The sequence below is a fragment of the Charadrius vociferus genome, unplaced genomic scaffold (assembly GCF_000708025.1).
Source record: "Charadrius vociferus isolate BGI_N301 unplaced genomic scaffold, ASM70802v2 scaffold416, whole genome shotgun sequence".
NCBI lineage: Eukaryota > Metazoa > Chordata > Aves > Charadriiformes > Charadriidae > Charadrius > Charadrius vociferus.
The window spans coordinates 34,325-48,599 of record NW_009648644.1 but is presented as its reverse complement, the minus strand read 5'-3'; the positions used below and the strand labels follow the sequence as shown (position 1 = coordinate 48,599).

At 44.9% G+C, this 14,275-nt stretch overlaps 1 protein-coding gene across 1 annotated transcript in view; it reads right to left on the bottom strand.

The window, feature by feature from the left end:
* Nucleotides 1–14,275, bottom strand: part of LOC104287668 (netrin receptor DCC-like) — a 69,189-nt gene that overhangs the window by 28,534 nt on the left and 26,380 nt on the right. The window contains exons 8-9 of the mRNA XM_009886394.1: nucleotides 9,278–9,343; nucleotides 6,771–6,933 (exon numbers count right to left, since the gene is read on the bottom strand). Coding sequence (XP_009884696.1) covers nucleotides 6,771–6,933; nucleotides 9,278–9,343 — 229 coding nt within the window. The remainder of the gene's footprint in view (nucleotides 1–6,770; nucleotides 6,934–9,277; nucleotides 9,344–14,275) is intronic.

The following is a 14,275-nucleotide window of genomic DNA, read 5'->3' as shown; positions in this document are numbered from 1 at the left end:
ACTGCTGAGCCCACTTCTGCCACGTTACGCACATCTTCCACCTTCCAGAACTGCGTGCAACATATGCTGCATTCCTTTAAATCTACACCAAAGCAGTATTTTTATTACAGAAAAGCTCAAGAAATCCAGAGTAACGTTTCCCAGAGGAACATCAACTCTCTTCTCATTACACACAGGTATTGCGATACGCTCTTGGGTCAACGGGTCACCTCCTCCAGGGAGCACAGAGCACGCCACAAGGGGACAGCCCCGCTCCGCTGCTCTCACGCTTTCACCTCCCCTCCACTACACAGGCTATTTATAAAAAAATATGCATGTTTTTCTGTCCTAAAGCAAAGATAGGCTCCTTAAATACGGAGCACAACGACTAATTTATAGATGTAGAGAAAGTCTTATCAGAAATCTATCAATTTAAATAACTCCGAAAGAACAGGTTTTCTGCCTTGTTGTTAGAGTTTTTGGCTCAATAATCCAAAAGTACTCTTCCCTGTTGTTTTTCGCTTTGTACATCTCAACGTAATTTGTGAAAGGAAAGGAATATTACTGTCCCAAGGGGAAAAGTAGAAATACTTGTGATATACAAAGAGCTGCAGGTGAATATTTTAAAATTCATGTGCACTTTCAGGTAAAAAAAAAAAAAAAAAGAGAGAGAGAAACCCTTGATTTCCAGGGGCACTGAGTGTTCTCAGCTACTCGCTACCCTCGTCGTAGGCTCGCCCCAAAACACAGTGGTGCGCCTCCCGAAGGGAAGGCTCTTTCCCAAATCCACGGGAAGCAATGCCAAACCTCGGGCATCCCTAGGACTCGCACTGTGGGTATCGTTGGTGGAGGTGTGCTCAGATATCTGCCCTCCAGGCAGTACTCTGGAAGACGGCATGGGGTTATTTCACCAGGAAAAAAATATAAAAAAAGCTCGAGGAAATTTTAAACTTTAAGCAACTCCAAGTGTTTGAATCAATTTCTGTTCTTTGCTGAATTTTCTCAGCCCGGTCTGAATTTTCTTAGCGCTGTACTTCACCTCTACGGAATAAAGACAGTTCTTTAATACCGTCTTGCACAGCCCCTCGTCCCATCCTGATTAACACCTACAAGAATAATCACGAGCCCTTTCGTTCAAACCTTAACGTGGGATCCGCCTGAAGTTAAAAAGTAAAGTTGTTTTCTGGCTCACCTCAAAAAAAAAAAAGACCATAACTTTGGCTCTAAACAAGGAATTACTTTCTTCACTTCGGGATACAGAAGCTTTTATGTCACTTTCAATAGAAAAGAATTCATTTCTCCAGGCTCGAGCTAGGCAAGAGAAATTTTAGCCCCGAAGTAATTTTATACCCAACTGTAAAGAGGGGGTTATAATGAATATGTCATTCCAATCGCAACTACAAAACTGCTACAGCAATGATACCATTTAAAAATATATGCAGTGATCTAGCTTGGGTTGCGTTGTTTTTTCTCACAAATTATTGATGTTCTGACAGCCCGGGAGTAGCAAATGGAATCCGAGGCAGGAGCTCACACGAAAAGGTCACCAATAACAAATGAAAATACATCCTCCCCTGGAAGGTTTTGTTTACGCAATGAAAAAGTTGAGGTTCGGCTTCTAAAAATGCGTCTACCCTCAGTTTCAGGGGGAGGCAGGATCTCTGCCGCACCACAGAAGCACCTTCTATCTATAGAAGACAGTCATAAAAGCTTCAACATCCAAAACCTCTGCTGCAGCAACGGAAACTGATGCTTCGGATGTTTGTGTTGAGATTTACAGTCGGATTCAAATTTAGTCCATTACCCCCTTTATAACGGCAGCCGGGATTGGGAAAGCAATGAGTTTGGAATTGAAGAACTGATCTCAGATGGCAGCGTTTCTGTTGTTCAATTCTTTTACACCACCAAACGCATCCAGCTTGCACACCATGATGATATATATGGATGGATATAAAACCAGAGTTCATCTCTGCCCTTAAAATATATATTATGGTCATGCAATCTTGCATAATGAGAGCAGAACTTCAGCTGTACTTTCACAATAAGATTTCTGGAGAAGAAACTTCTTCTTGTTGACTATTTCTATAGTTTTGATCCCACCACCACCTGGGCAGCGACTCCAGCCCTCACACAGCACACCCACATACCTCCTTACAAGACACACAGGATAATTTTTCAAACACTCCAGAGTGGCATTACTCTTCATTGCCATCATTTTACAGCTCCATTACCCCCGACCAAACACTCAAGGTTATAACAACTCAGCCTAGTTTATTTTTTTTAACCCCAATTGAAGATGTCTCTATCTGAAGTGCTCAGAAATGAAATGTTCTCCTGGGAAAAATGGTTTTTTGCTCGTAAAAAAAACACGGGTAACCATCTGGTCTTGGTCTGGTTGGATGTGTTTTCTCATGGGGCAGGGGCAGTTTCGGAGGCAGAGCACAGAAGCAATGTCCCCATAAGCCGTAACCACCTCCCACACGACACCCGAACCTCCGGTGCGGCTGTTCGCAAAGCACTTTGAAGACAGTCAAGAATAAACCCGAACATTACTTCCCCTTAATTATCCTTCCAATGCATGAGTTAATATTTTATATTTTTTTGCTCTTTACTCTTGGCCTGCCAAAAATGTGCTCTTTGCCTTTTACAGATGAGAAAAGATGTCATTTTGGCCTCTTTATTCCCTGGCAGCCATCCCGAAAAGCTGATAGCAGTACCTGTGTCTCCTGCCATCTGGCCTCACAGTCCTCTTCCCCGTGGTAAGACCAGCCTCACGCCACCGCGTGAGAGATGGGGCGGAGGTTACCGCTAACGAGCTACCCCAGCGTGGAGGGCACGCAGAAACCCAGGAGCATCTCCAGGGAACACAACAGTGAAATACAGAGCCTCTTTAGTGGCTGTCAACTCATTCCCTGTAAGTTTGAGTCTGATTGATACCTGGTCTGGTGGGAGGTGTCCCTGCCCAGGGCAGGGAGGTTGGAACTAGACGGTCTTTAAGGCCCCTTCCAACTCTAACCATTCTATGATTCCACTTTTGGCTCCCCTGAGCCTTCCCAAATGTGTCCTGACACATCCCTATTACTTATAATAGGACTTCAACTAGTCTTAGCTTCTATTTTGTAGTCTCTTTTCACACCGCTCCCCCATCCAGCACATTAATTGGTTGGGCACTTGTTCAAGACCATGCTTTGAGCAACCTGGTCTTAGTGGGAGGTGTCCCTGCCCACGGCAGAGGGGTTGGAACTAGACAGTCTTTAAAGTCTCTTTCAACTCAACTTCCAATTCTATGATTCTGTGATTCATTTTTAATGGCTTAAATATGCACTATTTACCCACCAGGCTTGAACCAGATGCCCACCACCACCTTTCCTCCTGTGGTAGTCATAACTTCTTCTGACCGGTCCATAGCTAATTGTTCTGGGATGTTACAACTTCTTCTTATACCTTGAAGCCTTAAAAACATTCCTGGAAGAAGCAGGTCCTGCTGTTCAGGTATATGCTCCACAAAGTGATATTTTCCCTTATTTTAAGATTCAACTGGGATTCATCTTCTCTAAGCTTAAGCTCCGAACGGCCCTGCCCGGACCAGGAGTGCACCGAAGGAGGGAGCTGATGGGTGGCCCCATTGTCCATCCTCCGTGGCACCGCATCAGCAGACACTGCCAGGGCAGGGCAGCGAGCAGCTCGTGCTGCCGAAGATGTAATTACGGCAAGGGTATGAATCTCAATTACTGCAGGAGCCATACGTTCCCCTTACGCGCAACTGGGTAAGTTATTGCGCCTGAATCTTTAGCTACATTTTTCTCCCCTATTTTTCCCCGGCGTCAAATTGTCACAGGGTTTGTATGGCTGATATTTCATTCCTCCCCAGATGGCTCAGACAGAAAATACCTACTAAGCCACTTAGGTCAGTACCAGGTTGTTCTGTGTAATATGCTTTATTGTGCTTTGTTCAGCCAAGTTTTAATTAACTTAAGAAATATGACTTTCCTCCACTGAAGGCTTACAGGAGATTATTCCATCACCTGCAAGTTTTTTGTCTGGGGAAGGACACATGCATTATCCAATGAGACTTGGCCTTTACCCTTCCTCCAGTCCTTCTGTTTGGAAGTTCATCTGTGATTTTAAACTAAGAACCAGCTGCCAATAAAAGCCTGAATCTAAACTCTCAGTGTGCATCTCTCCAGGCAGGTCAGAGACGAAGTCATTCCCACCAACAATCCCCGTTTTGAGGAAATTCAGTATTTTTCCTGCTGTACTAAATTTAACATCCATTGTTTTAATTTTTATTGCCCTATTTATTCCCCACTTTCAGTGCAGAAATGCTTTGTTTGAGGCAACTTGGGTGAGATTCACTCGCCCATAGTATAGACATTTAGAAGTTAAAGAGCCAATCCAAATCCACCAACTTCACATTTTTTTTATTCACTGGACAGCAATAAGCATCTGCAGATAGCACGTCTTCCCATGTCTCAGGATAAGAGGAACGATCCTTTGAAATATGTTACTCACCAAGGGCTACAGAGGAGATCAAGGCCGATTAATTCAAACTTGGATATTTAAGTTTTAGGCACCTCATTCTGGAGAGATGAATCTGTTTGTTTCTTTCTCTTGTAATTACACCAAGGGCTACAGAGGAGATCAAGGCTGATTAATTCAAACTTGGATGTTTCTTTCTCTTGTAATTCCCTTTTCCCTCTTTGAAACTCAAGAGAGACTCCGCCTTGATTCACTAAACTCTATTCGACAGAAGAATTGCCATTGCCTTCCCATGATGGCCTGATTTTCAGGTGTTCAGACTCACAATGGAAGCAGATTTTCAAATCAGTTCATCATTCAACTAGCCCGGTGCTCCTGAAAGCACGGGCTCTTACTTTTCTGCCTAAACGAGAGCTTTCTTATTTAAAAAAAAAAGAAAAATCTACCCTCAAATATCCATCTTTAGACAAAAGCACTCCACAGAATCACTGAATCCCAGACTGGTGGGGGTTGGAAGGGCCCTCTGGAGCTCCCCCAGTGCCACCCCCTGCCAGAGCAGGGGCACCTCCAGCAGTGGCACAGGACGGCGTCCAGGCGGGTTTGGAATGGCTCCAGAGGGGGAGACTCCCCCACCTCTCTGGGCAGCCTGTGCCACTGCTCTGCCGCCCTCACAGCAGAGAAGGCCCTCCTCAGGTGGAGATGGAACTGCCTGTGGTCACCTTTGTGCCCGGTCCCTCTTGTCCTGTCACCCTCAGCATCTCCGTAGCCCTTTGCTGGACCCTCTCCAGCAGTTCCCTGTCCTTCTTGACCCGGGGAGCCCCGAACTGGACACAGCGCTCCAGATGTGGCCTCCCCAGGGCAGAGCAGAGGGGGAGGATGACCTCCCTCCACCTGCTGGCCACGCTCCTCTTGATGCACCCCAGGATGCCATTGGCCTTGGCCACCAGGGCACATTGCTGGCTCATGGGCATCCTGTTGTCCCCCAGCACTCCCAGGTCCCTTTGCACAGAGCTGCTCTCCATCAGGTCAGCCCCCCAAACTGTACCGATGTGTGGGGTAACACCCCCCTGTAAAACACAACAAGCTGCCATCTGGCCATGCTCCACCAGCCCAAAGTTGGTTTCAGCAAATGTGGGAGCTCTCCGGTCCCCTGCCCGTCCCCGCTTTCATCCTACCACTCTTTTTTAAGCTTTAGCGCAAATCAGTGTAATAACGTCTTGCTCTTAGTGCATTCTTGTGGGCAAACTATCATTAAACTTCACTTGCTCATGTCCAGTCTTTCATAACAGTATAAGACAATGAATTAATAGTAAAATCATTAATAGTATAATAACTTTCGATGCATTCAATGCATCAAACCCAGCTCTGTTTCAAACCCATTGACTCCAAATGTAATTTCTCATAAGGGCTGAAAAAAGCTTTGTGCTTTACGCTGCTGCCTTTTTACAGCCTTTCAGAAGAAGCCTAAAGATTTTTTCCCCGTAATTTTCCATAGACTCTTTTGGTTGGGGTTTTTTTTTCAAGTATAGGAGAATTACCTGGAGAAAGAGTTGTCGATGCTTTGTACTGGAAGACTTTTGGAGACAGACTGTCTGGAGAGGATAACGCCCTCCCAAAGGTTAGGAAGTGAGCAGGACCATCTGTGTTTCTCAGCTGTGCGGGCGCAGAGTCAGAAAGTCTGACAGCATCACCAGGCACAGAAAAGCAGAAAAGACTTTTTTTTTTCTTTTTTCCCTTTAAATCAATGGAATTGATTCTTTCTTGAACCCCCCCCCCAATCCCCCAGACTGGACGCAAAACAATGCAGACCACTGTTTTCCTCAGGATTTGGAAGCAAAAGCTGTGGATGTCTTTCTCAGATGATCTTCTCCGTGGGCTTTTTGTGGGTATGGTCACTGGTGCTGCTCCAGGCCTGGGGAAGACCTCCCGCTGGCCTCACCATGGCAGCAAACATTAAATCTGAACTTGCAAATATCCCATTAATGGTTTAAAAATTCTTTTTTCCCTTTAAATCAATGGAATTGATTCTTTCCTGTGCCTGAATTATCCTTGGCAATATAAACAACAGAGAGCTGTGCATGGCAGACTTACTCTTCTTCAAGGCTCACCGTGCCAGCGGGACTTATTCTCCGTGGTTTACTCTGCAGCCGGGGGATATTCTCCACCCACCAGCAATGAGTGACACCTCCAAAATCGAAAGATTGAGCCCCAAAATATGGTTCAGTCCCAGAACCACGTCTCCTTATCGCCCACATCTACTTTGAAGCTGAGCATCACTTCATCCCTTCCATCCCCCCAATTTGAGAACGTACTTCCTCTGCTGTGCCGAGGAGCGCCTGGTGCAGATGACGGCCACCACCGCCACCACCACCACGGTGATGACGCCCACGGTGACGACGATGATGACAAGGAGGTTGCTGTTCTTCTGGGGCGTGACGCTGCCGTGGGGAGGGTGCATCTGCCCGATGGGAGGCTCTGAAAGAAGAGAGACAACGAGGGGATGGTTAGCGCTGGGTTCGCTCCCCTCCCTCTTGAGGAGTCACCCATGAAATAAAACCCATCAAGCCTGGCCGGTGGCACGAATTCCTCCCAAAAGAGCAGACAGAGGGTGCAGAAGGGCGCCATAAAGAGCTGAAATTTATGTCTCGCTGCATTTCAGAGGCACAGCAAACAGGAAAATATTTAAGCGGTAATGACTTTGCACTTTCTGGGTGTTAATAACCCGATGGTGGGAGTCAATAACTCTCGGCTCATTTTTGCTATTATCAGCTGAAAATGGAAATACAGGGACTATGGATTTTTTTTCTTTATGGCCCATACAGGCTTTCTCGCTATTTACAAGCAAATACATATCTTGTGCGTCAGCCAACCTGAATGCCCGATTCATTTGTCAGTAATTGCGTTCACCCCACAGTCAGTCCCACATCACATTCCATTGCGTTTATTGCTGTGCTGAGCAGATCCCCATGCAACACTCCAGCAAGTTAGGGGCTCAATCTTCTGAAGTGACGAGTTTCCTTCCTTTCAACGCAGCAGCAAGATGGGGACCGAAAATAGCATCATTTCTGGTATCAAGTCCCAGCCAAACTGACTTCAAGTAGTGGTCCCTCACCTTCGACAACTTTTTTCCAATTGTATTGGGAACAGCACACCCCATATTTTTATTATCTTGTTGGACAATGCCCAACGCAGCGTTGGGCCATAGACCACAGACACCTGCACAAAGCAGTGAGAAATCCTTTTGTTCTGTCTGCTAAAGCAATCTGATAGGCGTCCTGTAAGATTACACACTCACAAACCCTAAAATGTCTCATCACTTCAGCTCGGAGAAAAAACAAATATTCGGTGCAAAGGGATGCAAAAGGGAAGAGCTGTGCTACAGCACGTCAAGGATACAAGAAAAAGAATTCAAGAGTTTTCACATGGCATCATCCTTACAACCTCCCACGTATAAACTAAACAATATCTGTCTGGGATCTCATTTTGCCTTTAGGACAACTGAACACAAAAGGAAAAAAAGAGAAATCTTTCCAAATAACAGTTTTAGTTGGCGATAGATGTAATTTAATTGTAATATTCTGCCTTGATTTTCTGCCCTAATAGGTTTGCTTTACTTAACCAATTATGCTATTTAAATAATTTGCCCTTTTCTCACAGCTTTTTTTCAGGCAACTGAGTAAGACAAGCAGCTGCGAGCGCCATCCTTTTGCCATGACAATGGTCTAATATAGAAATCCCAAATATTTTGGGTTGGTTTTTTTTTTTTTCTTTTTCATTTCCATGCTGAGTAAAAGGCATCGAAGGAATATACCACATAAAATACAGCGGCTATCAAGAAAAACAACAAGTTTTCACTCCCTACCCTTCACTGCAGTCCCTGGAAGCTCTCTTTACTTCTCAAAAGTCAGTGTTCTTATAATTATGATGAACTACTATAAGAGCAGGAGGAAAGCCTAAACCACACAACAGCGGCGCGTTGGCTGCAGCAAAGCAGGACAGAAAACACATTTTGTATTCCCTCCCTGTCTCGGCTGAAGGAAAATAATCAGGGCGAGTTAATCAGCTATGTGCCTTGTAATTATTTTGTACTTTCAAACCTCACTTGATACCGCATTTGAGGGAATCTTGTCTGTCGTTTCATTCAATAATGTGAGATGACAATGCTTCATTAGGTAACGGAGATGGGGTCTGGAATCAGAAGTTATTGATAGCGTATCTACACCCCAGCTGGCACTGACTAGGTTCAGTTAATTTCTGTTAATCCACAGGGTTTCCTCTCATTTCTTCCTATTTTAGGGTAGGATTAATTAATTTTAAAAATGGTATTTTCTGGAGAAAGCTTAAATTGAAATATAATACAACAAAATGCATTTTAAAATTCTTTTTTAAGCTGTTATTTTTTTTAGAGGCATTCCCATGGCCTGAGATACATCTTAAAAGCTCTCTTGCGATGGGATGATCGTACCCCACGACATACTTTTGGAGTACTGCATCAGCTGGAAATATGACGGGTGGTTTGGGGATCTGCTTTAAGAAAGCCAAAACAGAATATATGGTGTCCTGACCCTATTTTTTGTTAATATTTCTGGTTAAAACGACTGCCTGGTTTGCAGCGGGTGTTTTGCACAATGGATGGGATTTTCAACAGCTGAGATAACTCTTCCCTGCAAAACAGTGAGCGTGCGACCTGTGGGCACGTTGGGTGGCCTCCAAGCCACAAGAGAGCGGAATGAGAGACCAATAACGAGAAGAAAAGGAGGAGGTTATCACCAAAAGTGCACTTAATTGTGGAGCATGGTTGGAGGAAGCGCGTATTTACCGTTCAGACTGCTCCTGTCTATCAGGTTGGTGTCCACCGGCCAGTAGGAGCCATCCCCGTGACGACCTGTCGGCAGAAAAAAAATGCATCAGACATGGCACGACGAGTAAAACAGCAAAGTCAAGTTCGTTGCTTGAGACAGTGCCCGTCTGACAACGTTTAAACCATCAAACAGTGCGGGACAAAGTCACCCCATATGTGCCGGGGAAAATCTGTCATCAAAGCAGGCTTTGGAAAGCAAGCTGAATTTCAGCCCTTTGAGCAGCTTGCCTTGTTCTGTTGGCTTTGTGTTGGTTTTGGTTTTTTTTCCCTCCTCCAGATGTGCTCGTTAGAGTGACAAACTAAGGTACGATGGCAGCATCCGTCTGTGCCCCCTCCACATGTGACGGGAACAATTCCGACGGCTGCTTTTGAGCACAAATGCCTGGAACTGCGGCGGAGGGACGGGGCTACACAGAAAATTGCAGGCACGTTCTCCACCTGCCAGGTGGCTTTCCACCACTATTAAGCAAGCTTTCTTTAATTTATTTTCCCAGTTGCGGAAATAGAACCCCCCAACTGCTTGGTTTTTACAAGAAGATTGCCTCTTTTCTAACCCTGACGTAAAAAAAGACAACAAAGAAAGAAAGAAGAAGGGATGGGGTTATTACTCCAAAAATGTTTTGGCCGTTGAGGCAACATTTGCACTCCAAATTAATACAGTAAAAGATGAGGTGTTCACCTTTTCACCTGCTTTATTTTTTCTTATTTATCAGCTTTGGGCTAAATAGCCATGTAGGTATGTCCACGTTCCTGCCAAGAGCATCTCCGCTTCCTAATTTCCGACAGAAAAAGAATCACGAAGGTTGGTAAAGTCCTACCAAGCTCCTCTTTCTCTCTACTGGTATGGGAGTGAGCAGTCAATGTCCACAGCAGAAGCAGTTTGGGGTAAAAAACTGCTCTTCTGGCAAACACCAAGCTTATGCCAACAGCTCGCTCTCGGTGATGGGCACACCTCCCCATAGCAAAGCCACCTAACTCCTCCAAAGCTAATTATTTGTTTCATTTAAGTCTTCCCAGGTGGCACGGTCACAGCGGATCTGCCCCCGCGACAGGCAGAGGTTGCCGGAGCAGCACATTGACTCCGTAGGACCCCATGGCATCTTTTGGGGGCTCTGCCATCCCTTAGGTCAGACAAATGGGACCTTGAAGGTGGCTTTTGGGTTGGTGAAGGGATTATGTAGCAGTACTGAGAACTCAGTGCAGGGCAGGGAATTACTGGGGATTATTCCAGATAACTTCTACATCAAACAACCACCACCTACATCAGATCTCTTGGCAGATTAAGCAAAAAAAACCCCATTTTCTCACTTTCCTGCAGTTGTTTGTTGCTGCTGTGCACTGTTAAACAACTACCGTATTCCTCTCCAGAGGTACTTGCATTTCTGTGGATTGCGAAGAAACCCACGTGCATAAGTTTGTCTACCAATTTGGAAAGTATTTTGTGATGAATGGCCCTAAATAAATGGAAGATGATTATCATCAGAAGAGACTTCAATGTAATCATCTTTTCAATCAGCATAATTGCACAGCTACAACAACTTGATCCCAAGAAAGCAAGGTTGCAAAATGTTTAGCTGTAAAAGCAGAAAAAATAGAGATAAATGTAAGGTATATCGTAATTCTGTTTACCAAGATGACACTCTAAAGCAGTCCTATTCATGGTACTGCACTTCAGCGTGTGAGTATGTTGTGACCCCGGGGTCACATTGTGCTTAGGAAACTGGGTAGCTCCATGGGAGATTGCTAGATGTTACTATTTTTTATGTTTAGCCCACACCGAAACATCTTAATGGGAGCTTAATGTAGCGGAAAATTTAGTCAGGATATCGCAGACTTAAAAAAAACCCTAACCCTGCACGCCTGACTCTGAAGTTTAGGACTTTTTTAATTAACGGAACAGCACTTTTCAAGGCATTACACATGACATTTTCGGTATACAAATATTTGCGTCAACAGCTGCCCATTTCATTTCTGGGGAAAGTCTTGGGCTATGCCGACCATCGCAGGGGGTTCTTGGGCTAGAAACACCTGAAGCAGTAAAACCATCCCAAGGCTCCAGAGTCTTCCAGCTTTACTCACTGAGGGTAACTTTCAAAAAGCTCAACCTCTAATCAGAGGCAATTTCACTCGTAAGAAACAGGATCGCAAAAACCAAACAGTATTTCAGCAGCGCTGATTGTCAGGGATAGCCAAGATGGTATTTATGGTACTTTGGCTCTGTTCTCCTCTTAAGACATACAAACATTATTCAATATTTGGATAAACATGGAAACCTAAGCACTTAAGAGAGGGGAGCTGAATCTCTGACGCTTTGTAAGGTTTTATATGTTCAAGGGTAGGTAGGTCTTACACCCCCAAGGATTATCCATGCTCTGTTCCAAGCCAACACACCTCCGTGAATCGTTTCTATCCCTACCTTTCACTCGCCAACACTTTAGGTTATATTTCCTTTTAAAAAGCTCAAATGATGTGCAAGAGCGTTGCTGCTTCGAGGCTATTGCTTCATGCAGTTTCAAGGCTGCCTTTATAATAATCTAAATTTAAAAGTAAACTAATCTGTGTGCTTCCACTAAATCTTCATCTTCAATATCTTTACCGCACTCGTCTGTTCGTGCTGTGCTCACTGTTGCCCTGCACTCCCTACCCAAATCCACCGATGGGTTTCTTGTCCTACAGAAGACAAGTATGAAACTCCTGACCCACCTAGTTTAGATGTAAAACCTCAGCGTCAGCCAGAAAGTCATGAACAAAGAGGGCATAACTCAACAGGTACGTCCACACCTCATGTGGGGTTTCTTTGGGTGAGACAATGGACTCTTGTCAACGTCCACCAGTTTCCAGTGGAGCTTTTTTCCTCTGTCATATTCCATCTTTTGGAACAAACTATTCTAAAATTGTGACTAATCAGATGTTTCATTGAGAAGTGCCTTTTTTAATGGAGGTTAAAAAGTCTTTAAACTTGACTTTCCTACATTTTTAATGAGTTATATTAAAGGTGGAAACATACTTTCAGAGGTGCCAAAACCTGCATGCATCTGAACCTACGTATCATTTCTCACCTCTCTGTTTAACTTCCATTTTCCCCCAGGTCTGTTTTTCACATTTCAGTAACTTGAGTATTTCTCTGAAAAAGCACAGACTTTTCCCACAACTGCATCTCAGCTGCCATTATAAGAAATAAACATTTCAACTTGCTCTCGTCAAGGCAAAAAAACCCCAACAACCCACGTTGTTGGTGACAACAACAGTCCTTCATCCTCTCGGGTCTCCAGCACTTGGAAATTGGCCAAAAATTCTGTTGGCGTTTTGCTGCAAACCTCTTTCCTTTTTCATGCCTTCCTCAAACAGTTTCCTCATTTGCAAACTTTGGGTATCCCCCCACGGCACAGGCAGATGGGTAGATGTTGAGGGAACGCTCTCTCCTTGCCAAGTGCTCACTGCAAGCCAACCACCCAAGCTGGAGACCTGGAAGGGGAACGATGCTTGCTGTTACGTTGTCTGGCTCCTCTGAACCAGACACGGTCCTGCACTACCACTGTCACTGTGTTTTGCCTTAAACCGTCCAAAATACGGAGAAAATAAGCTGAGCGATATTCTTCTATGAGATAGAGACTATAAGTGGTATTTTCTACCCCATGGCTGTCCCCAGGGAGGTTCAAGCATGCAAAATAAGTCATTGGGAGATTCAAGCATGCAAACTAAGTCTTTGGGAGGTTCAAGCACGCAAACAAAGTCATTGGCTCTCACAGCCAACACAAGCTGTCACGCATATGGTACCATCGGAAAAAGCTGCTCTTCTGTTTCCACGGAAAAGCTGAGCTCCCTACGTTAGTTATGGCACTGAGGACTTGGAAACCTGCTCCAGGATAGATAGAAGATTGCACAAGACCGCAAGTTGCCTTCAGGGGGGCAGCTCCAGCTCGCTGCTGACCTGCAGCCCTCCTGGACACCTGGGGGAATAAGGAAGCTCAGACATAGTGGAGTAAAAGCAGAGTAAGGATGGCTAAAAACAAAGGGGCAATGGGAGCTTCTGCCCAGAGCAGACGTGCAGATGTCTAAGAAGAAGAGAACATCCCCCTAGCACCTTGTTCCAATTTGGTATCATCTTCTGGGAAGGTAGAAATATAAGACAGAAGAGAGAAAGGTTGAATAGTACATGCTATGCAGTTCAGTATCGCTCCACAGGCTGCTCTTCATCCTGGAAGCTGGACACCAACTCAGCCTGAGATGGGTAATGCTACATGGCCACATCGTGTATTCACACACCCAGCCAGGAGGAGGAGCGGTGGGTCACCCGCTGACTTCAGAGAACACCAAGAACATCCATCTCCATGTCCACGGCCATTCACAAGTTCCCTCTTTGGTCAGTGATGACAGAAGGAAACCTCACAACCACAACTTATCTTGGATGGGGAAAGCTGTTTTTTGCCGGTACCCACCTCTGCCCATCGACTACGCTATTTGTCAGACTTTGGGATGTACAATTTTAGCTTTCACGGAATCACGGAATCACGGAATTTTCAGAGTTGGAATGGACCTCTAGAGATCATCTAGTCCAACTTTCACCACTGAGGCTCTGCATCCATCAGCATTTAAACAAGCCGGAGCAGGAGGATCTGTGTCTTCTATGGGCAGCACCTGATAACGAAGGAGATCCCACTCTGGGCTGGTGGCAGCTGAAGAGCTCAGCTTCTTCTTTAAATTCCAAGCATGCCTTGCCTTCTGAGATGCTTTCCAATTTTTTTGGACCTTAAGAAAGAGTTCCTACACCTGCTTGGTAAACACAGCCAGATGAATTTAAAAGGCCTTTTTTTTTTTTTTTTTTCCGCCAGAAGGCGTTATTCTGATAAACGGGATACTTCTTATTTCTTTTCTCTAGCGAAGAGCGTTACAGACCACTGCATTATTTGTTTAGGAAGCAGCTCGTTGAAAAAGATCTGAACCGCGCATCCTTTC